Source organism: Notolabrus celidotus, chromosome 7 (genome assembly GCF_009762535.1).
Source record: "Notolabrus celidotus isolate fNotCel1 chromosome 7, fNotCel1.pri, whole genome shotgun sequence".
Taxonomy (NCBI): Eukaryota; Metazoa; Chordata; class Actinopteri; order Labriformes; family Labridae; genus Notolabrus; species Notolabrus celidotus.
The window spans coordinates 12,067,446-12,091,746 of NC_048278.1; the positions used below are offsets into that span (position 1 = coordinate 12,067,446).

Below are 24,301 nucleotides of genomic sequence, written 5' to 3' on the forward strand. Positions count from 1 at the left end.
AGGTCCTACTCCGTTTTCATTTAAATATTTTTTTAAATATTAGGTAAACACGTGGAAAGAAAGAAAGAAAGAAAGAAAGAAAGAAAGAAAGAAAGAAAGAAAGAAAGAAAGAAAGAAAGAATTTGAGGAACACATCAAAGCAAACACAACCGGTATTTAATGCAAGAAGCGTCAAACTAGAATTTGTTACCATGCACTATTAAGGAGTTGAATTGTGATTTCTGTATGTCTCTAGCCTTTAACTGAACCGAAATAAGCATGCAGCTTGTTGTGTTAACCACTGTATCATTCAGTATATGACAAAAAACTAATTTACATTTATCAACACGACTCTTTATTTTTGGTGTAATACATTGCGTTTTGCATTATGCACTGGTATTAAAAAACAGATTTAACTCAAAAGCATATAAAATCATACAGATGGAAGACATTATTAATTGGTTGTTTTTTTTTAATGTGAATGATTCAATAACCAACATGATGTTTTTTTCAATCATAACTTTGAAAGTATTAAAGTATTCTTATAAAAACACTAAAGTAAAGGTTAAAATCAGATTTATTTTTATTCAAACTGTACATCAGAGCCAAACTGACAAATCTAAGATTACAAATATATGCATAAGTTTAGTGTTGGACGGAGAGCAGCAATTAATGCAATTAATGCAGCCAGAACCAAAACAGACAAAGATAGAAGTGACAGCAGTGGGTGTGTTTCCTTTACTGAACTAAGTTCAGATCGTCAATCACGTAAAAGTGTACTTTTCTTCAATTAACTGTAGAATTGTCCATCATTGAAGCCACCTGGCAGGGATCTTAGTCCCTGACTCTATGAGGGATACTGCACAACTGATGATAATTACAAATTTGAAGCTGGGGTATTGTGCTCATCGTTTAAGCTTTATATTATTCCTTTGATAGCTTTGAGAGATAGCTTTACATGATTTACAGTGAAAATAATGATTTACTTATTGTAGTCTGGTGTCAGCAAAACCCTTCATTTCAGCCTCTGTCTGAAATGCTTCTTTTCAGATACTGTCTCTTTAAGGACCCACAGAATTCCAGAACCCATCTTTCTTGAAGCCTCCTTCACTGTTGCCATGCAACAAAGTTATTTTCCTCTTTTTATAATGACAAATTTGGACTTTAAATGACATTCATCAATTAGTGATGTCACGATTTGAGCCATTGCTGAAAATGCTCTTGAATTCTCGTGTGACTTTTTGGACAAGCTGTTCTCAGCAGCCTGCAGTCTCATCTGGGGATTACTCCAACACATATTTACTTTGCTATTTGAAACTTTGCCCACGTTTAGTTTTGACATCCAACATTTTAACTTCATATTTTAGAATAGGAAACAAAAAGCATAAAACCACATCTTTAACTGCCAGGACATTTGACATGGTTAATATAGAGCACAGACTGATGTAACGTGTTGTAGCTCTGGTCTCTGCAGCAGTCTGCCTGAGGATCTGAGAGACTCCACATGTTGATATTTGCTAAATAAACCCCAAACCCAACAATATCTTTTCAAATGTTGTCTTTTTATTGTAGACTTAACTCTTTGTTTCTCACAGTGTTTTGCCCTTTACATACTAACTTGATTGACTTGAATCTGCTTGACAAAATACTGTTTGGTGCTGTAATTCTTTTCATTTCTATTTTATTTTGTTTTAAAGCCCTCGTGGAGAGTTTTTAAATGGGTTTATAGCACACTAAATTGATAATGATGCCTAATCATAACCTACAGAAGCAAGAGGGCAACCTACATGTTGATGTACAGGACTAGATCAAAATAGTGATGAGATGAACATCATTTGCCCACAGGGGGCTCTAAAATCAACACAAATTAAGAGTTACTTACTACAGCTTTAACTTATTTAAATCTGTTTCTATTGAGCATTTTGTGGTGCATATTTTCAGTTTATTTGCTATAAAATAAAGTTTAGCTCAGTCCAGTGATTGGTTACTGTGTGACAAGCACAAAGATCATATGAATACCGTTTAGCATAATGGATCTTTGACAGTGTATGAAAAATCTATTCAAAAGGATAAAGTCATGCTAAAGACGATTTTAATCTTTGGATGTTGGTCATCTTAATCTTGAATATTAAGGTCTCTTGTTGGGGAAAAAGAGCATGTACACCTATCTACAGCCAGCTGCATCATGTAGTGTGACAGTGGAGTAATTCATGTTTCAGAGGGGTACTGAAACAGTTTAATATTTAACTTTCACAAAGCTGTCACAGGAGACCGAGCACTAGAGAATTTGTTACATTTTCGGTTGCAGAATTGGAGGTATCCAATCTTTTTTTTTTTTGCTTTACATCAGTCCAGACAAAAAAAACACAAGATTGTTGACTTCCAGTAATGCAACTTGATGATGTTAGGGAAGGTTTCTTTCACCTAATATAATGTAAAACATTTATTCCTCATTCATTGGATTTACATGAATGTTTCAGCCAAGATGGCATAATTGATTGTAATCTGTTACAGACCTGGTAAAAGCAAAAAGCTGAGATGAAAGACATTAACTATAAAATTGCATAGTAAACAGATTTTGATATATGTGATGATGAAACAACTTTGTAGTGCATAAGTTTGTGTTTAAAACACTAAAACTTGTTGTTCAACACATAACTGCAATAATTGTTTTAGCATGGCGTATCGACCACTGGAGGGCACTCACATGTCCACATGTTTTTTCCCTGGGGCATTTCAGTAGCCTGCGTAAGATTGGACTCTACAAACAAAACAAGACCAAACAAACAAAAAAATAAATGTAACTTTTTAATAACCTGAATCCTGACACCAGAGCTCCAAGTTATAAACATGCATGGTTTCGGGGACACCAGTGAGGACTTCATAAAGTTAAAGTCTCATTATTCCAATGGAAACATATCTGTTTTTTTTCCTTTTCCTTAACAGAAATACAGACTGCTGCTGATTTAATAACTAAGAATGATCTCATTGTTTTTAATTAGTTGTGCTGTTGTCAGGCTTTCCTAAATTTTTGTATGAGTTAATAAAAACATCCTTAGTTTGATTCCTCATGAGGTATTGGTGAGGATATGTTTTTAATATGTTGAAAGTTTGATAAAAGTATATTTGGCACTGTAAAATGTTCAACTGATCTAGTTTCACACTGGAATGTAGATCATTTGATGACATTTCTAACATCTGCAGCTTAAGACAAAAGGAAATGATCTTCTGATAAACACACTTAAGTCAACAACTGCCTTTTGATAAAAATACAACACAGATCAATCTTTTTATTGTATTATTGGTAGTTTTTTGTCCTATGGTTTGGGGTATGGCAAAAAATAATGCAAATGTTTCCATCCTAAACAGCATTTAAACATACATGTTGGCAGCTGACTTAAAGCTCCTGTGAGTCAGTGCCAACTTTAGTATCCACTGTGAAGGAAGAGCAGGCCAACATCTTCTCTCATAGTTGATTTTTTTTTTTTTTTTTTTTTTTTGTACATGCATACAAAGTAGTCTTTTCAACCAAATATTCTCATCCTGATGTTTTAAAACAGACAAATGTAAGGATACATGTTAACATCTGTCAGTAAAGGTAGAAAAAAGAGGGCTGTTTCTCATCATTTTATCTGACAACTACCCTGCAGCAGTTTCAGACATTAATAATTTAACTCTAAAGAATTTGTCTATATTTTTGCTGATGGCTATTGCGTTAAAGCTCATATAAAGGCATCAACATTAATTTCAGCCTGTTCAGTAACCAGTAAATAATACTACCTTTAGGAGGATACTACTGCACATTGAAAGAAACATGTGACAGCAGGGATGCACCGGGTGGGCTTAGCCTCGGCTTTTCAGTCTTTAGTCCTGGCTTCAGCCAATATGCTATTCTTGTCCTGTGGGTAATCCTGGTTCATGTTCTATCTACGGTTCAAGGTGAGGTGTGGGATCCCCTGAAGTTCTCCCGGCGGCCTGCAGGAGGCGCTGTTGACTGTGAAGTGTAGCAGGGACGCCATCTTGAGGAGACCCCGAACGCAGCGCTGGCTGGCGGTGATTGACAACAATCTCAGGCGCATCATGATGGGATTACCCACTGTCAAGTGAGACGGTATCACATCAGTTACAGCAGTCAAAGAGGAAGGATAGAAGCAGCCTGGAGAGTTTGTATCGCTGTATGTTTATGTTCCAGTAGAACGAGGCAGCGGTGTTGCCTGATGGCCGGGTAGCTCCTCTCTGGACTCCGCCGCGGCCTGCTCGGGAGGAGGAAGGGTGGTGACGGCGCAAAATGCTCCACCGCTGACTCCCAACAAGACACTTATCCTTCCCACAGACTCGCTGCGAGTTGGACGACGAGCACGATGCACTTATAGATTTTAAACCCTCTTACCTTTCTGATTTTTGTTGTTGTGTGTGGAGGAGGCTCTGAGCGACAGTGAGTGCCGTCTTGCGGACCCTAAATTCAGCCTGAGACATGTCATCCAACTGCACCAGCGCAGCGCCCATCAGCGCGAGCAAAACCAAGACAAAAAAGAAGCATTTTATAGGACAGAAAGTGAAACTATTCCGTGCAAGTGAGCCGATTCTCAGCGTTTTAATGTGGGGTGTCAACCATACGGTGAGTACGTGTTGTGTGTGTCGTGTGCGGTTTGTTTATGCTGCTGTTTTGATTTAGCTAGCATGTAGCTTGTTAGCCTACAGCTTTCATCTGTCAAGCCAGCTTTGATGCTTTCTGTTGCTCTTGGTATGAAACTCTTTCATGGTTAATCGCCAAATGTGCAGACTTGAGCTTGAACTGCAGTCCTTTATACTAATTCATATGGGGCTAAGACAGGTTGTAGTGTCTGCTTGCTTGCTGCTTAGCTAGCCGCAGCTTCTAGTTGCCTGAAGCGTGCGTTTTGCAGGGATTTAAACTCCATCAGAAATGTGCATCTCCACTGCGGGTTAAGTATATCCATTCAAAAGCACAGCGTTAACAATCTAGCGTCATAAATCATTGATGGTGAGGTGTTTTTGGAGCCAAGTCGTGAGCTGCTGTGCTGTAGTGCAGGCATGGAGTGGGAGGGGTGTGACAGGCAGCCGGAGCAGCAGGTTACACTGATTTTCAGTCCCACAGCTGCAGACAGCAGCAGCAGCAGCAGCAGCAGCCTCCCTATTGTTTGAATAAACCTACTCTCTGCTTGTATTTGCTGCTCAGAGGCTCGATGCCTGCATTCAATCGCTGCGCTGATCCGATCGCATTAGTTCCTCTATAAATAGAGCCGAAAATATATATCACATTTACTTTTGGCTGAGGCTGCCCGTGGCTATGAAAAGCACCGCCAAGGGCAGATTGGACTCCAGTGATGGATGAAGTGGGTTTGCGCAAACAGTTTGGTCTTGCCCAGTGTGCACTACACTTATTAACTGTTTAGTCAGACACCCACATGTTGTTATGGAAGCGGACATGCATTCATTCACGTCTTTACTCAGTTTTCTAGTGACAAGTTCATTTCAGTTTCTTTGTCAGGATGTGCATCTCTAATCTGCAATCTCTAATTTGAGATTATCATTAAGCATATTCCCTGAGTTGCAAAAGCTAAAAACAAAGAAAAATAGGCTTCACTAATCTCATCAGTGTGGTCAGTAGAGGTATTGATAATGCTCTCATGGTCTGGTCAATTGTTTTGGTTTTCTTGATTGCCTGAAAAGTGTTAACATCTCAAGTTACTTCAAAAACAAAAGTCAAGATCTCAAGAAAACAGCTGCCACAGTGGCTGGCCATAATGTAAGAATTATATTCCATGGAAAAACTGACACATTACCTGCAGACTAAAGCACTGACCCATGATCAACACTGGAATAAATGGACTGATTACCAGAATAAAAAGACAGGTGGTGATAACTGCTGTGTGGAAAAGACTTCACAAAAAAAACTATATAGATATTGAGAAGGAGCCCCTTACTATATTTATGTTTGTTTGTGTATCATGTGTTGTGCTTCATGTTTGTTAATATTGGAAAAAAGCAAATAAAAAGTTAAAAAAAAAAAACAGCTGAAGTTAAGAGGTTATCACAGGGGTAGTAGTTTGTGATCTTGAGATAATGATTTCTCTAGATAACAACATGAAATTACTCCTTATCCTGGTAAAATGGAGTCAATAAAATGTATGGATGTATAAGGGCATCCGTACTTTTGCACACTTTAATTGGTGCTATTGAATCAGCCTCTCAGGTGTGGCAGAGAGATGTGTCCAGGGTTAAAACTTTGTTTTGCTCTGAATAGAGCAGCATACGACTCTGTTATCTGCAGTGTGAGTTCATCGCCACAGTCAGGTGTCATTTATTTTCAGGCCTCTTGATAAATTTGTGGTCCCTTTGTGCCGCCTGATGTACATTACGGAGTCGTCAGCACTGTTATCATCTAATGACAAAGTGACAAGACGGCTACCACTATTGGATTTTTGAGAACAATTCGATACCAATTTCGTCAGAGGAAAATTGGATCTTTTCCTCTAAGGCAGCTGATGTAGTGATGAATTGAGCTGGAGTTTCTTTCCAGTGTGGCTTGTGGTAGGATTTTGCACAGATGTGACCACGCACAGGTCTTCAGGAGGCTGCTTTTTGAACATAGAACTTTGTTAGAGAGCATGTTTCAAAGTGGATACTGTCGTCTCAGCTGCAGTGCTCTGCCACATATACTGATGACAGTGCTGAGAGTGAATGTAGAGTTAAAAACAAAGCATTGAGTTAGATCAGACTTCAGGACAAACTCACTTTTGACTGAATTTGACTTTGATGTTGTCTGGATGATGTTTTCATATTAGAAAACATATGTGTGTAGACTGCCAGTGTTAGCTGACTTATATATTGGTTGCCTCTTTTCCAAACACAAATTTAGACCTCAATTAGTCATAGATCATACATGGCTAACTGCCAAAGCTGCTGATAGTGACTGTAGTCACAGCAGATTTGACACTGTGACAGTGGATATCCATTCATGTGTTAAACCTCTGTGGATTTCAGTCAGGCACCAGAACCCCCAACACCAGGCACGCTGTTAAAAGAAATGACACAGTGGCTGAAATGCTTACAACCAGGGAATTAAGGAGGCAGCTAATGATATGGTTATCACTGCAGTATTCAGTGGGTGAACTTTGGCAGTGGGTGTGTGGATGCAGCACACAGAACCAGTGATTTGAGGTGTGGGTGGGAAGCCGATTCAAGACATCAAACAGACTCCTCATCAAAGTCCTCTTCTTCCAGTCAGAAGTTGGATGCATATTTAATAGTGCTGGGGCTGGGATGGTGGAGGACTTCACTTCCACGCAGTGGCGGGCGTTTTTTTAATCACAACAACCATTTGATGCTGACAACTAACTGATCTTTGTTAATGTTCCATTTAATGACAGTGTTTTTGTATAGAAAATACCTGTTAAACACATTTCATAGATTTTTTTCACACCATGTTTTCATCTTTTTAAAATTAATTTAGTCATTTGAGGTGACTGCATGAGCACAACGAGAGTATGTGACTTGACTTTTAATTTTTGAAACTTTAAACAAATATTGTACTGCTAATGTTAAAATAACAATTTAACGGAGGTGTGTGTTTGTGCTCACTGTATTTAAAGCTCCTGTCAGGAATGTTTAGCTGGTGATGACAGATTGAAATCAACAGTGTTACCTCTTTGTGACCTTTGAAGGCAAACAAGGTCATCAATGACAAGATGGACTACTTTTATGCTGTCATTTTCCATGCCTGTAAGCACTGTGAGAGGGTAGGTGTCAGATCAGCATGCAGAAGAAACAGCCTTAGAGGACTTCCCCAGTTCTGGGTTTTTGAGACCAGTACTGATTATAAAGGGGGGGGGGGGGGGGGTCCTCTAATGACAAAGAACTTCTTCCACGTGGATTGTGCATCAATATGACCACGCAATGGTTCTCATAAGGCTGCTTTCATTACAAACAAACAACATTATTAAAGAGTGATTGCATTGACGGAATAAAATGTTGTACTGATAAAATTTTTACTCATCCTTCAAAATGTATCCTTTGATTTAGCCTAGTGGTTAAATTGTGTGCCCTTGTCGTCAATCAATCAATCAATGTTCAATTGTATTGTGCCAAATCACAACAAACGTTATCTCAAGATGCTCTTACAAACATAGCAGGTCTAGATCATACTCTATGTTAAATTATTAACAAAGACCCAACATCAAGACAGGATAAGACTCAATCTGATCTCATCTTAATCCACCATGAGCATTGCACCTCGCAGTATTTAGCTAGTTACGACGGCGAGGAAAAACTTCCTTTGAACAGGCAGAAACCTGGAGCAGAACCAGACTCATGTTAGAAAGCCATCTGCCTCAACGGAGTTGGGGTCAGAGAGAGAGAGTGAGAGTGAGAGTGAGAGTGAGAGTGAGAGTGAGAGAGAGAGAGAGAGAGAGAGAGAGAGAGAGAGAGAGAGAGAGAGAGAGAGAGAGAGAGAGAGAGAGAGAGAGAGAGAGGACTGCTCGGGTTCTATTCCGGCCGGCAACCCCTTTCCCACGTCATTCCTCCACTCCCTCTCCCAGTTTTTTGCTCTTTTAAAATTTCTATCCTCGTTAAATCAAAATCAAAATATTACTCAAGAAAATACATTTTCTTTAAAAAAGTTTATTAAATCTTCACCATAGACTGTATAAAATATGGACGTAGTATCCGTGACGTCACCCATCTGTTTCTGAAGGGCTGTTTTGAGGCCAATCGTCGACGGCAGCCATATTGCTGCTGTCGAGCAATTGTGATGTAAAGAGGCGGGCTTTGAGCCTCCTTGTTAACAGCTACAGTGTTTCCGCCTGTCAATCAAGTCAGCTGTGCCTCTCATTGGAAGACTCATAATGTCAATATTTTTGAAATTACAGCGTTATGAAAAAATTCACCCCCCATACAGTATGTGCCGATCAAGAAATAAACTATCCAGACTACACTCGTCTTTTGTACCAGGCTGTAAACATGTTTATTTCTGCTGTAAAGATTGGCTTTTTTGAATTGGTGTGTATGTGGTTTCCGGTACTTCCGGAGCCAGCCTCAAGCGGACCCTTGATGAACTGCAGTTTTTAGCACTTTCGCATTGGACTCATATTTTTAGACCGGAGGTTGCCGCTTGGTTTTCACATATATAGAAAATTAATCATGTACACCAACACTTATCCCTTCTCAGCACATAACAAAGGCCAAACACCATTTCAATCAGGCTTTTATTGTTTTGTAACAGATACATTAATGTTTCTTCAAAATGAGGAAAACTTGTATTTGATTACCAAACAGCAATAACTTCCTGTATTCCACCCTTTTTAGGTTCATCCGTCCGTTCTGTTGTTCTGCTCTTCGTGATTCCTCATAGTCTGTTTAACTCGACTTTCTCCCTGCACTTTCCTTATCTGTCCAACTCTTTAACTCGGTTCTCCCTGTAGGGCTATTTAACTGATAACCAAAAATGTGTGTGTCTTTTCCCTCTGAAGTCTATTAGTGTGGGCTGTTGCTCTGGATGTGTTTTGCAGCAGATAAGATCAGAGTCAGGGTGCTTGTTAGCAGCAGTAACAAGAAGAACTGTCAGTCTGGTCTTTGGTCGTGCAGTGAGCGATCGGTGCTGCTGACTTTGGGAGGGATATGGAGGAATGTGTGGATTACGTGAGGATGATTACACGTACTGTTTGTGCACACTGAAGTTGTTGTGATCTGGTGTTCGTAGATCTGTTGTGTTAATTTGCGTGTGCTGTATTGTTCCCTGATGATATGATGTTTAAAGAACATCCTGATTTGTTAGACAGGAGCCGCACAGTGGAGCACTTTGCGTAGGAGTCTGTTTAAGCAAACTGCTCCCATATTGAAATCACAAAAGTCAACATTGCAGCTTTGGTTTCTTACTTTCCTGAATAAACATACAGCATGTTTGTGTATATACCAACTGTTTTCTCGTCTTCCCCTGGCTCTCGTCTGATCTGTCTCTCTGTTTTCTCACTTCTCTCTTTCAGGTGAACGAGTTAAGTAACGTGCCTGTACCAGTAATGCTGATGCCAGATGACTTTAAAGCCTACAGTAAGATCAAAGTGGACAACCATCTATTTAACAAGTAGGTATATCACAGTCAGTGTAAACATTGCTATCTTGATCCATTAAGGGCACAATCATCACCACCAGCAGAGTTTAAAACACCAGCTGTCACTCCAAAGTGACTGAAAGATTTCCATGTTTTCTTTAGTCTTACATGTATATATGTGTCTGTTCTGTTATTTATGAATTCAAAAAATGACCAGCTGTGCCTTCAGCAGCTCCCTGCACTCATTACATCCTCTTTTCTGTAATATGTGCTGTTTTCAGAATCAGTGCCAGCATCAACAAAGTGACAGTGGAGATATTACCACAGGGTGAATGTGAAACTGATTTTGAATGACAGTTTCTGGCCTCCGATGTTTTTGAAAACAAGAACATCTAGAGATTTGGAGATTTGCCACTTTATGTTTTTTTCAATGATGCTCATCTTTTGTCCCTTTAATCAAGGATTCAGGCAGGCCGGAGACAATTTCAGCAGCTGGAGGGCTCATATGCGAACAGAATGTCCCAAATAGCACAAGTCTAAATTGATTCTCTGAAGAATTGGTCACTACTGAGATTAGAAAACATTTGGCTTTAGTAATAACATTATGGTTTTCTTTGCTGTCTGCCAACAGGCTAACTGTGTTTCACCTAATTCAATGTTCAGGAGTAGAGCGAATGCATTTAGAGGAAGGACTTAAAAACATAAGCAGATTACATTTAGCTTATGTTGCATCGTTGTCTTTGCAGTCGCAGAGACATACCCAACAATCAGAGAACAAACATATTGCACATTACACTACTCTTCCTCATTTTTCAGTAACAAGCCTCTGGGCTCCGTTTTTTGCTGACTGTGTGCAACTGTCTGTTTCTTTTCTGCCAGAGAAAACCTGCCTAGTCGCTTTAAGTTCAAAGAGTACTGTCCCATGGTGTTCAGAAACCTGAGGGAGAGGTTCTGCATCGATGACCAGGACTACCAGGTGAGGGGTCTCTAAAAGGCGGAAGATTAAAAAAAAAACACATACATGAATGCAATGAAAAGAACAATATGAGAATGATTCTACTTTGAAGTAAGAGTGCATCTGGATTGTTTTTTATGGCAGAACTCTCTGACGAGGAGCGCTCCACTCAACAGCGATACCCAGGGTCGCTTTGGCAACCGCTTCCTGTCCAGCTACGACCACCGCTTTGTAATCAAAACTGTGTCCAGTGAGGACATCGCTGAGATGCACAACATCCTAAAGAAATATCACCAGGTAAAAAAAACCTCAGAACACACACACAGAAACAGCAGGCAGAAAGTTTATGAGTCAGTGCTTCACTATCAGTAATGTGGTCAAATGTTGGGTATGATTAATAGTTCTTGTTCTTGTTCAGCCGCTGACAGGCTCTTTTGTCTTAGTGCTCAACAACATTACATAAGGATCCCTACAGATTTGAACCTGTTGGAAACAAAACAGTAATTTTGCCTTGCAGAGCTCAGTATTTGCTTGTGTACTGCTTCATCATTTATGTATTAGTTTGCTTGTGGTGTTGTGTGACTTTTCCGTTTTTAGAGAGTGAGTTTTCATTTGTGTGCCACAAAATAAGCAAACAAACAAAAAAGATGAAGGCAGCTCTTCAGTGCTGTGCTGTACAAGGTAAAACCACTTTTCTTGCGAGTAGTGACTTTGAGGAGGGCGATGAAGGCTGTTTCTGGTTTCCAAAAACTCGATCCAACTCTTTAACAAAAACGTCTCTCTCAGTAGAAATGGTTTGAAAGCATTGTTCTCAGACACGTAGATTAACCACACGGGCCTGTCTGCTGCAAAAGCACATACTTGAAGTGGCTGTACTTTGATCAGGCACATTTTATCCCAGAGTATTACATGACCAGAAATCACAGCCCTTTATCCGGCTGCAGGCTCAAGCAATCTGCTGCAGCAATTTTCCAAACATTTTTCTTTACTGATCAGCAACTGAGACCCCGAAGTATTTCATAATAGGGCTCAAATTTGAAACCACAACAATTGTTAATATCAATGCTCTCTTTTATAGATCCATACAAGAGCAGAAATATGACGTGTGTATAATATAAACATGAACAAAACACAGTTCCTGTGTTTTTAATCAAAAGTTGCTATTGCATGTAAATAAAGCAGCTCTGCAGAAATGATGCGACTGTGGAGCAGTGGTATTAATCAGTTTTCATACTGTATATTTGATTCCTCACTCCCACACTTAATGCTCCACTCTCTGCTCTCCTCCCTTGATTGCCTCCAGTTTATTGTGGAGTGTCATGGCAACACGCTGCTCCCTCAGTTCCTGGGCATGTACAGGCTAACGGTGGACGGGGTGGAAACTTACATGGTGGTGACCCGGAATGTATTCAGCCATCGCCTGACAGTGCACCGCAAATATGACCTAAAGGTAAGAAATGCTGGTTAGCCCCCTATTCTACAGCACTTCTCACAGCAGCTGTCACTACTTCACTAACACTGTTGAAGATAATAGATGTAGACATGTTCATGGTATATGTTGTACTTGTAGGTAGCAGGAAGCATAAATGGAAAAGATCGACAAGTATGCAGGAGTTTGATTCCTCAGGGGAAAATAGTTTGTTTAGACTGATGTATTCAGTATATCACCATGGGTCCTCTGCAGACAAATCTTTAAAAATTATTTAAAGCATATTAACATTTAGCTCTCCTCACATCCTTATCAAGAGTGAAAATACCTGCTTTCTTGGACCAATCAGAGTGAAGCTCTGTAATTAGGGGCGCCTGGTTGGAATCAACCTCCCCTCATCTGGAGACTCAATCGTGATGCAACAAAAACCCATTCACCAAAATGTCCCTATGAAGAGTTCAATACATTTATATTATTAAATAATTACAAAATGTAAACCATTACTTTCAGTTTAAGAAAACAGGCAAATAAGTTTAGTTTATTGAAAATTAGTAATGTGCACCTTTAAAGAAACAGATGGGTGACGTCACGGATACTACGTCCATTATTTATACATTCTATGCTTTAAACGCCAGTCTTGCTAGTTGGTACTATTGTTACTACTTAGTCAAATGAAGTATTAATATTTTGATGATCATAGGTCCCCCATTTGCCAACAACTGGACTGTAGTTCCAGTTGATGACTACTGCCGTAATGCTGTATTGCTTTACGGCCTGAAATGTCATCTCATAGCGTGGCGTGGTTTCTCAGTATTTTGATCTAAAAAAAATGGAGATTAAGTTGCATGTAAGCTGTGATTGGTTTAACTGACATATAACCACTCGACTTGAGCAGCGTGTAACCAGCACAGGCATGTGGACATAAACTGCAAGGAGGACTGACAGCTGGTGGTGGTAGCGCTGCTATTGTTAGCCACAGTCTGCAAACAATTTGACTTTGCCTGAAGACTCTGTGATCCCATATTTAGCTGTGTAAATCACATTTTGATTGTTTCCTGAGTTTTTTTTTTTAAGTTTTTACTTTGAGGCTTTTATTCCTTTATTCAGAGAGGATAGAAAAACAGGACAGCTAGTTTATTATGAAACTTTTGAGGATCCAAAGTAGGGATGTTAACAAGAACTTACTCAAGCACATTTTTTTTGTTTCGATTTTCGATCACGTGGAACAGACATCATTTGGTCTCATACTTCATTCAGCTATCTGGGAGGTGTTTTAAGTTTAAAGCATGTTTCGATGTGAATCAGCTGACTAAAGGTGTTGCACACAGCGGAGACGCTCAGCTGGGGGCTGCGGCTGAGTGACAGGTCTCCACAAGCGCTTTTTTTCTCCGCCGGCGGACTGACCGCGTTCACATGCTTATTTTTCTCGATAAGAACAAGTAGACAGAAAACTGGACACTGTGAGTCTAAAATGTGTTTCTATTCAGATCCATTGTTGCAGTAAATCCACATATTGAAGTCTGAGCCTTCACTTTATATGACTGTATGTCCGCGGGGATTACGTTTTTGAGCCTGCTCAGCACGTTGATATTCAGCGTTTAACATTTTGTAGCGATTCAACACTGACAGTGTTGTGAAGGAAAATTTGATTCAGGGAAAAAACATATTTGGCATTTGTTAATATTTCCAAAGATTGATCACAGAAAATACTTGAATTTTACATCCCTGCTCCAAAAGAAGATGTGTGAAGTCACCCTATCACCTTAAGTGATCTCTGCTTATCGTCTCTTCTTCAGCCTAGTTCATGCATGTATAATCAACACCTGGGTACCACAGGAAACAGAGATGACGGCTGGTCAGTCCACTTAAAAGTGTTTATTTGATGTATAGGACAAGAAAATACCTTCCTTTGAGATGTCTTTTTTTCACTTGAAGCCCCCGCAAGATCAGAATCAGGTTTATTGCCAAGTAGGTTTTCACACAAGATTAATTTTGTCTTGGTGCGAAAACAATAAACAGAAAGACAGAATAACAAAGTTCAAATGAGAAATGGAGCCAGATAAAAATACAAAATGTAGGGAAAGAAGCAGAGGACAACATAATATAACATTAGACTACAAATATCTTACAGTATAACACTATGACCTCTGTGATTCTCTTCATAAACGTGACATCATAGATATTAAATCGCTTTGCTTTGGCTTGAGGAGAGCATAGAAAATTAAAAACCTCTACCAGGACTGTATAATAGAGAGAGTTATAAACGACCCTGTTTGCAGTTTTAGGAGTTCTGTCAGCAGTTTTTTCAGACGTGACAGTGTGAAGCCGATCTGGGGGAAATGTGTTTTTGGTTGCAGGGGGATTTTAATCGTCCAGTAGTTACCACTGGAAGGTAAAGCTGAGGGAAGCTGAGAGGTGATGGCATATCCATCTGTTTGCCAGCTTGGTTCCATTAGAAGCTTTGGGCATGACAAACCCCAAACTCTGACCTGACTGTTGATAGTTGGGAGGTGTTGTGGGTAATGGAGACACCACCTTTAAACAACTGAAGAAGACAAGTGGAGGGGAAAAAAGCAATGTTTCTGGTTCTGCTTCACTAATAAGGATACACTGTGCATTGGATGCTGTAGGGGATGTAACTTGTGTTATTGTAAGTAGCGTGATGATATTCACTTTCATGTCTGTTTGCTTGTTTGACTCTGAGGAATATCTCTGTGCTGTAAATATGCTTAATCTTTTTTAACACCAGTGAATCAGGCACTCCTGCTTAGTGTTTCTGGATCCAAAATAAAACTTCCCGGTTATTTTTATCTGGTGATACAAACATCATAAATTATTCAAATTACGAAGTAGCACTGTTTTCTTTTTGTGCTCCTTTCTAACTTTTTTGTAGCTCAAGATAAACAGTCTGTGGGTAGTGATTTAATTCCTGGCATGTAACAGAAGTTTTGAGATTTGTCTTGTCAGAGGGAGGAAATGGGCATGTCATTGAATTTGAATCGGGAGAAGTTTAACGTGTCCTTCTAACATCCACAGGAGATTACAAATCCAGCTCATTGAATCAAGAGTTCTGGGTTTGTGCTGAATATTTTCAATACCAGTAGTTTTTGAACAGAGTGTGCTTACTGCTGTTTTACTCCCTCCTAAAAATAATCATTCATTGCACGAGCCTCCTCTTCTCTTGCCAAGTACTCTCATGAGAAAACAGCCCTACCTATCCAATATTGACAGTTTAGAAGAAACTGTCTGAGTAACAGTGGGTAATGTGCTAACAGTGCGTTTGATGTGTCTCAAGCTGCTTTCAGCTGATTCTATTTTCATCTTATTGTCTCTCGTTTTTTAGGGTTCTACGGTCTCTAGGGAAGCCAGCGACAAGGAGAAGGTGAGTTTTATTTCTGTTCAGCGATGTTTGCTGACATTACGGGACCAAAATAAACGCCCTTAGCTCAACTCAGAGGCAGACTTGTGAAATGCTCGATAATTGAATGGTTATAAGTAACAGGATATGTCTAGTGGTGCCTCTTTGCGCTGGCATCATGGCGTTGTTGTGTTTTCATGCACTGCTAGTGTACTTTTCAGAGTTTGGACTGTCATGAAAAACCTGGAAATGTCCTTGAGTTTTAAAATCAATGATTTCCTAGGGCTGGAGAAGCTTGGGAAGAAATAAATATTTTAGTATGTTTTGGAAAAGTCAACAAAATATAGAGTATACTCAATAATCATCTTACTTGTGACTGCATAATTTGAATTATTGTTCATTTTTTATCAAACTACATAGCTTGTCCAACATTTTTAAGATGCACTTTTATGAGTTCTGACATGGATCTTATTTTCATGGTCACACAGATGTTTGAGAGACTGCATGGTCGGGACATTTTCTCTCAAAGACATGGAAAAGTCATGGACATTTTTTGGCATAAATCTGCATGAACCCTAACTAATAAATGTCAACAGACAATTAAGTCCATGTTTTTATAGTTAGACTTTCTTTCCAGTAAGAACTTAACTCTTTAAAGTACAGTTGGTGCCCTCAGTATACTTTTTTCTTCATATGACATTTATGACTGTTTAAACACTTATACCTAGTATTTATATCTTGTCTACTTTTTACACTTGATGATGTAAACCAACATTTCTTAGAGTTTGACATCCAATTACCTTTTATTCCTTTAGGCTAAAGAACTCCCAACTTTTAAAGACAATGACTTCTTGAATGAAGGCCAGAAGCTGCAGATTGGAGATGACAACAAGAAGTACTTTTTGGAGAAGCTAAAACGGGACGTAGAGGTGAGAAACACATCCAGGAGTTCATCATGTCTGCTATTATATCATTAAATCATCTGTTATAAAGCACAACATGCTGTGAGAGGGCCTGTTGTACAGATGTGCAGACGTTTCAGAGGAAAGCTCAGAGAGACAACACTGAATGTCATTGTCAAGCAGTTGGAAGGTCCTACAGACCAGGGGTCTCATTTATAAAGGTTGCTTACACACAAAATGGGGCCTGAAAATGGCGTACGCCAGTTTTCACGCCAAGTTTGTGATTTATAAAAAATAAACTTGATGTGAAAATGTGACTACTGGTAAGCAAACTCTGACCCAGGCGTACGTACATTTCAGAGGCAGGGGGAAATTGGCGACGCAGTTGGTGAGAAGGAGAACTGAAATCAGACTATATTTTGATGCCTTTTACACATTTCATTCATTGAATAACAACATTAACAGACCCACGTAACCATCATCACTAAAATCAACATAGTCTATTTGAATGTGTGTCTGTGGTGAGTCGTTTCCAATAAGCTGTCATTAAAAGATAAAAGCGTGTCTTAAAGTTCATCAAATATTTAATCAGCTTTGTCTCACCGTCACATTTCTCCAAAGTGTAAAGGAACAAAACGGACCGTATCAATAACGTGTTCATCTGGAGGTAAAACCAAAGAAACATCAGAAGACGTAAATCAGCCGCGGAGCAAGTGACAGTCATGTTTTCAATGTTTCTAACGCTGTGCAGAGTCACTACATGTAGTTATACTTTTAATAAGACTGCTGTACGACGCACACGGAGTGCAGAGACACGGCCCCGCTGCCTCACACACTGATCACATCTTCATCACCTGCATGTGTTTACTGTGTTAATGAGAAAGTGTGTGAGTAAAGCCATGACCTGTTCTCAGAGTTATTATCTTACATATCATCATAATCAGTCAGAGCGCAGGCCAAGCTGCCCGTGATGAAACCAGCACATTAAAACTTATATTCACGGATCAAACTTCTGTCAGATAATATCAGTGAGGAGATCTCTGAAGGACGTGAGCTCTCTGTAATGTGAAATAAAGTGTGTGTCCTGTAAACATGAAAACACTGCAGTGAGACCGTGTGTAATGATGAATGATGGATGCTCTGGCACTGCTGACGGATACATGAATGCTGCAGCAACGTGGAGTCACTCATTATTTATATTTTTATTTTATTTTTATTGTGTCCCTTCTGCTGTAAGAAATACACAGTAAGTTCTCTCTGACCTCCGCTTCATTCACGAGGACCACGGTTTGTGTGTCAGAAACTTTATTTTCTCTGTCTTGCTCTCTGTTGATGACGTGATTCACCGTGAGAACCTCTGATCTTCCAGCTCATTTGTCTGCATGTTCATTCATAAAGTGCTTTGCATTGACTGTATGCAGTTGAATATAGGCGTGAAAGGGCGGAATACGAGGCTAAACTACGTGCGCATATCTCCAGGTGGTTTGTGATTTATAAACGGAACATTGCGTAAAGTTTGCGTGCAAACGGTTTATAAATCAGAATTCTTTTTGGCGCACGCCATTTACGGGGTTTTGGAGTACGTACTCTTTTAGTAAGAATTCTACGCACTCTTTATAAATGAGACCCCAGCTCATCAACTACTTCTCATCCGTGATGAAACTATAAACATCTGTTGCATGTTTCCTCAAGCTTAGAGGAATTATTTTGTGTCTGAGTCAGAAAAGAAAGGAACTTCAAACTGCTGAAATCAGCAAAGAAGGAAAAGTTAAAGGTTCTATTGATCACATTCTGTTCTGGATCCAAAAGTTTAAGTTAAGTGACATATCAGCTTGAACTGCCTCACCAATCAGATTCCCTGATTCCCTGGAGTGCATCAGAAAGAATCAATCCAACCTCCATTTAACTAACTAACATTTCAGAAGTTGTTTTCTTCTTCTCTTGAGGACAGATCAGACAAAACTTGTATTTTACTTTTTACAAATCTGCATCATCAATTTGTTATCACATCAAACTTAAGTCCTGTTGCTTGCCAGTACATCATGAGAGGATCGGTTTCTTTCTTGGGTTCATACATGGGAAGAAAGTTAGAGTGGGGCGTCTACGTAACTTACTATTTACAGTGAAACTGAGACTCAACTGAAAGAGATAAACAGGAGCTTGTCCGAAGATGTAATGAACTAAGAAATGACGGTGCTATGCAGACATGTCTGGAGTGTTGAATTCAACTCTATTTTTGATTTGCCTCCTATCAAGTTGCTGATTGGTTAATGCAGTGGACAGGAAAGGAGGTCATGGTTGGTAGCTGTTTATCCCGTCATCAGTTCCCAGAGGCCTATTTGGACGTCACACAAAAAACAATGTGCCCCACGATAAAGGCAGAATCGGTAGATTTTTGGGCACTTTGGCTAAGTGCAGACTAGATCAGACAAGGTTAATTGATTTTAACTTGTAAAAAGTCACCTGATACATTAAAAAAAAAAAAAATTAAACACTTAAAAACAAAAATCTGCTTTTAGCACAGTGTTTTAGCATAGTGCAATCCACTCGAGTAACAGTTCATCTCCTGCTCATGTAGGTCAGTTGCACCTGTAACTAGGTGTTTATTTGTTGCTGTGAGACAAGGATCATAATATTTGGTTTTCCACTATAATAAGGGACTTGACAAATCAGAGAAGGACAAACTATGACTGGTAAGTCCATGTCAGCAAGTGTGCCTGGATGTGGGCATCATGGTTTGCAAAGTCTCAGTTTATCACCCATACAGACAAAGAGTTCTCAAATGAAAATGTAATCAGTATCACCTTTTAGAGTTATTGTTTGGAACATCTTAGCAAACAGTTTTTTTTATTTACACATGAAGTTTAAGCAACTTTATAAAAAATGTAGGTATGTTTGAGCCACCATGTGAAATTGGGCAGACAGTCTCTCCACCATTTGCTCTGATTTTGATCCCCACCAACTGGTTATTTAGCAGCTTGATGCACAGTATGTTCAAGAGACTGGTGTGCAGTGTGTGCAGCATTCCACATTTGATCCATGTTTTCTATCTCCCTGTCAGTTCCTGGCCACTCTGAAGATCATGGACTACAGCCTCCTGGTGGGCATCCATGATGTAGACCGGGCTGAGCAGGAGGAGATGGACGTGGAGGGCACAGGAGAGGAGGACGAGTACGAGAACGATGGGATGGGCGGTGGCGTGCTCACCGGCTCCTTTGGCACTCCTCCTGACAGCCCCGGAAACCCTCTCAACTGTGGAGGATTCTTCGGCCCCGGGGAGTTCGACCCCTCTGTGGATGTTTACGCAATCAAGAGCCACGACAGTGAGGGTGATCTTTGGCTTCTTACTTTGTGAACGTAGCTTTAGCTTTCAATAAAGCAGTAACGGCTGATGATATGACTACTTGTCTATTTTGAATGAACCTTTTCTTCCAGACATACATAGTGAAGCAAAACTCTTTACATCCGCCAGGTTAAGAGGACTTATAACTAAGCTGTGGATCAGATAAGGAGTGGTCAGATCATCAGTCGTCATATATAATAATAGAAAAGTGTGTCGCACAGAAGAAATTAGGCCACAGCAGCTTTTAAATTAATTTCAAGGTGTCTGTAACTCTTGTGATGTGTTGTTCTTGTCTCAGGTGCTGTGAAGAAGGAGGTGTACTTTATGGCTATCATCGACATCCTCACGCACTATGACGCTAAGAAAAAAGCTGCACATGCTGCCAAAACTGTGAAACACGGGGTGAGTGTAAAGACTGCATCAGGACCCTTCACTCTGTGGCTACATGGAATAAAGACAGAAGAGTAATGAGTCTAAAAACGATCTTTTTAAATCGAAAAGGCGTTATGAAACAAATAAAAATAGATAATTATTAGTGTGTATTGCAAGAATTGGCATCCCAGCACAGGGATTAAGTTTCCCTATTTTGAGATTCACTTCCTCACTAATAGCTCTGCCTTTTTTAGACCAGTGTCTTTTGTATTTACCAGCACAATATGTGCTCATTCTTCATGTCCTAGGGCCCACTCACACTCGACAATCCATACCGTGCCCCAAAATCCAGTTTGTTTGATCAGTGTGTGTGCTCTACACCGCGCACAGGTACGGTACTCTTTCTTAGCCCTGGCATTGCTGAAAATGTGAGCTTCTGCACGGTACAGTTGCTCACTCCTATCGCAGCCTTGCATAATCGGTATAAATGATGAATAATAACCGTTTTAGTGCAAATACAAGCTTTTTTGCTCTCCTTGAAATCTCTTTGAAAACTGGATTTTCTATTTGAGGCTACTTTTATGACAGTGCACGTTTTTTTCTTTTTACTTACACACGTCGGGTTGACATAACGGCATTGAGAAAAGAGTAGTATTTGAATGTGGTCAAGTTTGCTCATCAAAAGCAACAAGGCAACTTGTATTCATCAAAAATGATAAGAGGAAACATAGCCGAACTTCTGTCAGAGAAAGACTGTAAAAAAAGGTGACTCTCATACTGGTGGAGTAGAAGGATTAACTGTCAATTGTAGTGTATGTTGCCAGTGAATCCACCACACGAGCAAGTTCACATCGGCCTACAGCCTCCCTCAAGAGGATCGAGTTGAAGTCTGCAGAGGTTTACTACCAATAAAATGATTAGACTGCGCCATAACTGTACATGTCATAAAACACTGGATAATGATATACTGTTTCTCCCGCTCTGCAGCAGGTTGGCAGTGACAAGCTGTCTCTCAGAGCACAATCATATTAATAATTAGATTCATTAATTGAAACATTTAAATATAATTTGTTGAATCAAAGCCATGACTGTGTCATATTTCATGGTGATGACATACGCACAAGCAGTAAGCCCAGTTGGGCCTGGAGCTATGTGAATGCAGGCCAGCGAGGGACTGTGGGGGGGGTCTGGCAATCCTGCTTAGGTACTGTACAGGCAGCTGGACTTGGTGTGAGTGCACTAAGTTATTGTGTATGAGTGGAAGAGTTGAATGACTGAAGGTTTACAACACTGCCACCTAGTGATGGAGTGTTAAAACAACACCAAATGCACAACTGCAAGATGCTTTTGTCACAGAATTACAAAACATGATACCATTCTACTGTAGTGTATCAATATTTTATTAAACTAATATAAACAGGCAAAGGAATTATTTTAGAAGCAGTTGTTATTATCAATTCAGTCTTTTTTTGGTTACTGTGTTTTATTGTTTGTTGTAACAATAGCTTATTTTCAAGATTAGCTTTTCTGCCTTATTTGGTTCTTACTCTGAGTGTCAAAATGCAGTAATGTAATACACTATTTCACATTGATAATTAGTAACTTATATAGCATTTGTATAAATTACCTTTTTCATATTGGAAAAAAAATCTCAAAGAGCTACAAGCACACAGTGAAAAGGAGGGAACAAACTTGAACATTTCTTAAAAAGAGTACTCAAAATAAGTTAAAAGCCTCTTTAAAGAGGAAGGTCTTTAAATGTTTCCTAAAAGCATCCACAGTCTGTGGGGTCCTGAGGTGGCTGGGCAGGGAGTTCCACAGACGTGGTGCAGCAGCACAAAAGGCCCGATCTCCCATGGCCCAGAGCTTGGTTCTGGGAGGGTAGAGGAGGTTTTGATGTGTAGAGCGTGAATTCCGGGTTGGGGTTTGCTGGGTGAGGAGTTCTTTGAGGTATGGTGGTGCGTTTCCATAGTTCATACTTAGCAGGCTCTGCCAGTGCTGATGAATGTGTTGTGAATGTGACTTTTAATGTAAAAGTGCTCTGAGTGGTCAGAGGACTAGAGAAATTGCTTTATAATCACAGTCATTTACCATTTGAGTCAAGTGAATATGAGTGAGGGCAGAACTCAGCCAAGTGACATTAATTGTTCATGCATGGACTATAAAGCTACAGGCTACTCTGAAATATGAACCATATTACAAGTTAATTATTATGAGGTCAAGGTCCTCTGCCTGGGATTTTTTTTAACTGGACCTCTATCATTTCTGATTAAATAATCCTTATTATGTAAATGGACTTGTACTTAAATAGTGCTTTTCTAGTCTTTCTGACCACTCAAAGGGCTTTTACATTACTTGTCACATTCACCCATTCATACTCAGTCACTCGCTGATGGCAGAGGCTGCTATAAAGTGAGGGACCATCAATATTAGCTAATATCTTTCAAGCACATTCACACCGCTAAACTTGTTCAGCGGGAGCAATTTGGGGTTCAGCTCAAGGACACTTCAGCATGTGACTGCCAGAGCTGGGATCAAACCGCCAACCTTCCGATTGATAGACGACCAAGTCTACCCACTGAGCCCCACATATGTCTATGTAATATTGAGCATTCAGGAACTCTCTGATATAGTCTTATGTTTTAGGCCTGAAACAGTTGCACAAGTTGATCAGAGGGTTTGCTGTTCTCATGCTTCATTTATGTCATTTTCTTCCCTGTTTGTGTTTGTTTCACAGGCGGGAGCCGAGATCTCGACGGTGAACCCGGAGCAGTACTCCAAACGATTCTACGAGTTCATGTCCAACATCCTATCATAGACTCATCTCCCATCCTTCAGTCCAGCCTTTAACTTCTGTCATAGATCTGTCAAACGCCACGCACTTATTTCTCTCCTCCCTCACCTCAGCATAGGTCCATCTTCCTACCCCCCACCTTTGGCCTCTCCATCCCCTTTTAAACAAAAACAAAAAAAACTACCATTGTCCTCCCACAGCCAGCACAAGTCTGGCAGGAGGGATACATCAAGCCTGTTACATTTTACCACACAAACTTCCCTCATCCACTGAAAGGACAACTCGTGAAACCCCTCACAGAATTTGGAACAACATCCTGATAATCTCCCTCTTCTTTTTTAAACTTTTCCGGCTCCCGATCCGCCTCAGCCACCTTGTTACTTCTCACGCCAGCACGGAAACTGTCTCACTAATGCCTTGAACGAGTGTCAGCTTCAGCAGTTACCAGTTCGTTAGTAGAGTCTCTTCGGTTTCTGTTCATGTCGTTGTTGTTCTTATGATTTCTCTTAGACACAAACACACACACACAAACAGATGTAAACAACTCACACAGATGCTGAATGGTCAGATTGCATGACAGACTTTTTGACAGTCGCCTTCAGACTTCTCTCTCTGTAACAACAGAAAAAAGACAAACTTCTGCTGACAAATTGGAACAACAGGGGATAACACATTAATATATAATGGTGTATTAAGTAAATGAATGCAATATCAAAAATGCATGGCTGATGTGTACATGAGACTCCACCAGTAAGTTGAAACATCAAACCACTGAACTGAACATCTGAGTGTTATGACGAAAACGACAAAATCCAGAAAAAAAACTTGGTGTTTGAATGTTACGTTGCCATATTGTTTTTGAATACTTTTGACATTTTAACCGTGAGCTTGGTGGAGGTTGGTCTAAGAAAAAAAATTTCACAAAAAGGGGAATTCTGCAGCAAATACTTGTTTTATTACCATAAGGATCATTTTTATATCTTGTTTACATTAATGTAGCAATTTTGTGTTTGTATACAGTATTGTTTTGTTACCGACAGACATTAGAAAAAAAGGTTACTTGAAAATGATTCATTGCATATTAAAGGGAGTTTTATCTTGTT

General features: G+C 39.8%; 1 protein-coding gene across 2 annotated transcripts; it reads left to right on the forward strand.

The window, feature by feature from the left end:
• The first annotated feature begins 99 nt into the window (after positions 1–99).
• Positions 100–24,301, forward strand: LOC117816411 (phosphatidylinositol 5-phosphate 4-kinase type-2 beta). Of its 2 annotated transcripts, XM_034688661.1 has the most exons (11): positions 100–152; positions 3,919–4,597; positions 9,981–10,078; positions 10,925–11,021; positions 11,145–11,297; positions 12,304–12,450; positions 15,773–15,811; positions 16,603–16,716; positions 19,751–20,012; positions 20,331–20,434; positions 23,142–24,301. In XM_034688661.1, exons 2-11 carry the CDS (start codon positions 4,454–4,456, stop codon positions 23,220–23,222), a joined length of 1,239 nt encoding a protein of 412 aa, XP_034544552.1. In that variant the 5' UTR covers positions 100–152; positions 3,919–4,453; the 3' UTR covers positions 23,223–24,301. The 2 variants fall into 2 exon arrangements, with proteins under 2 accessions (XP_034544552.1, XP_034544551.1); XM_034688660.1 differs by lacking the exon at positions 100–152 and having other exon boundaries at positions 3,941–4,597; positions 19,751–20,018.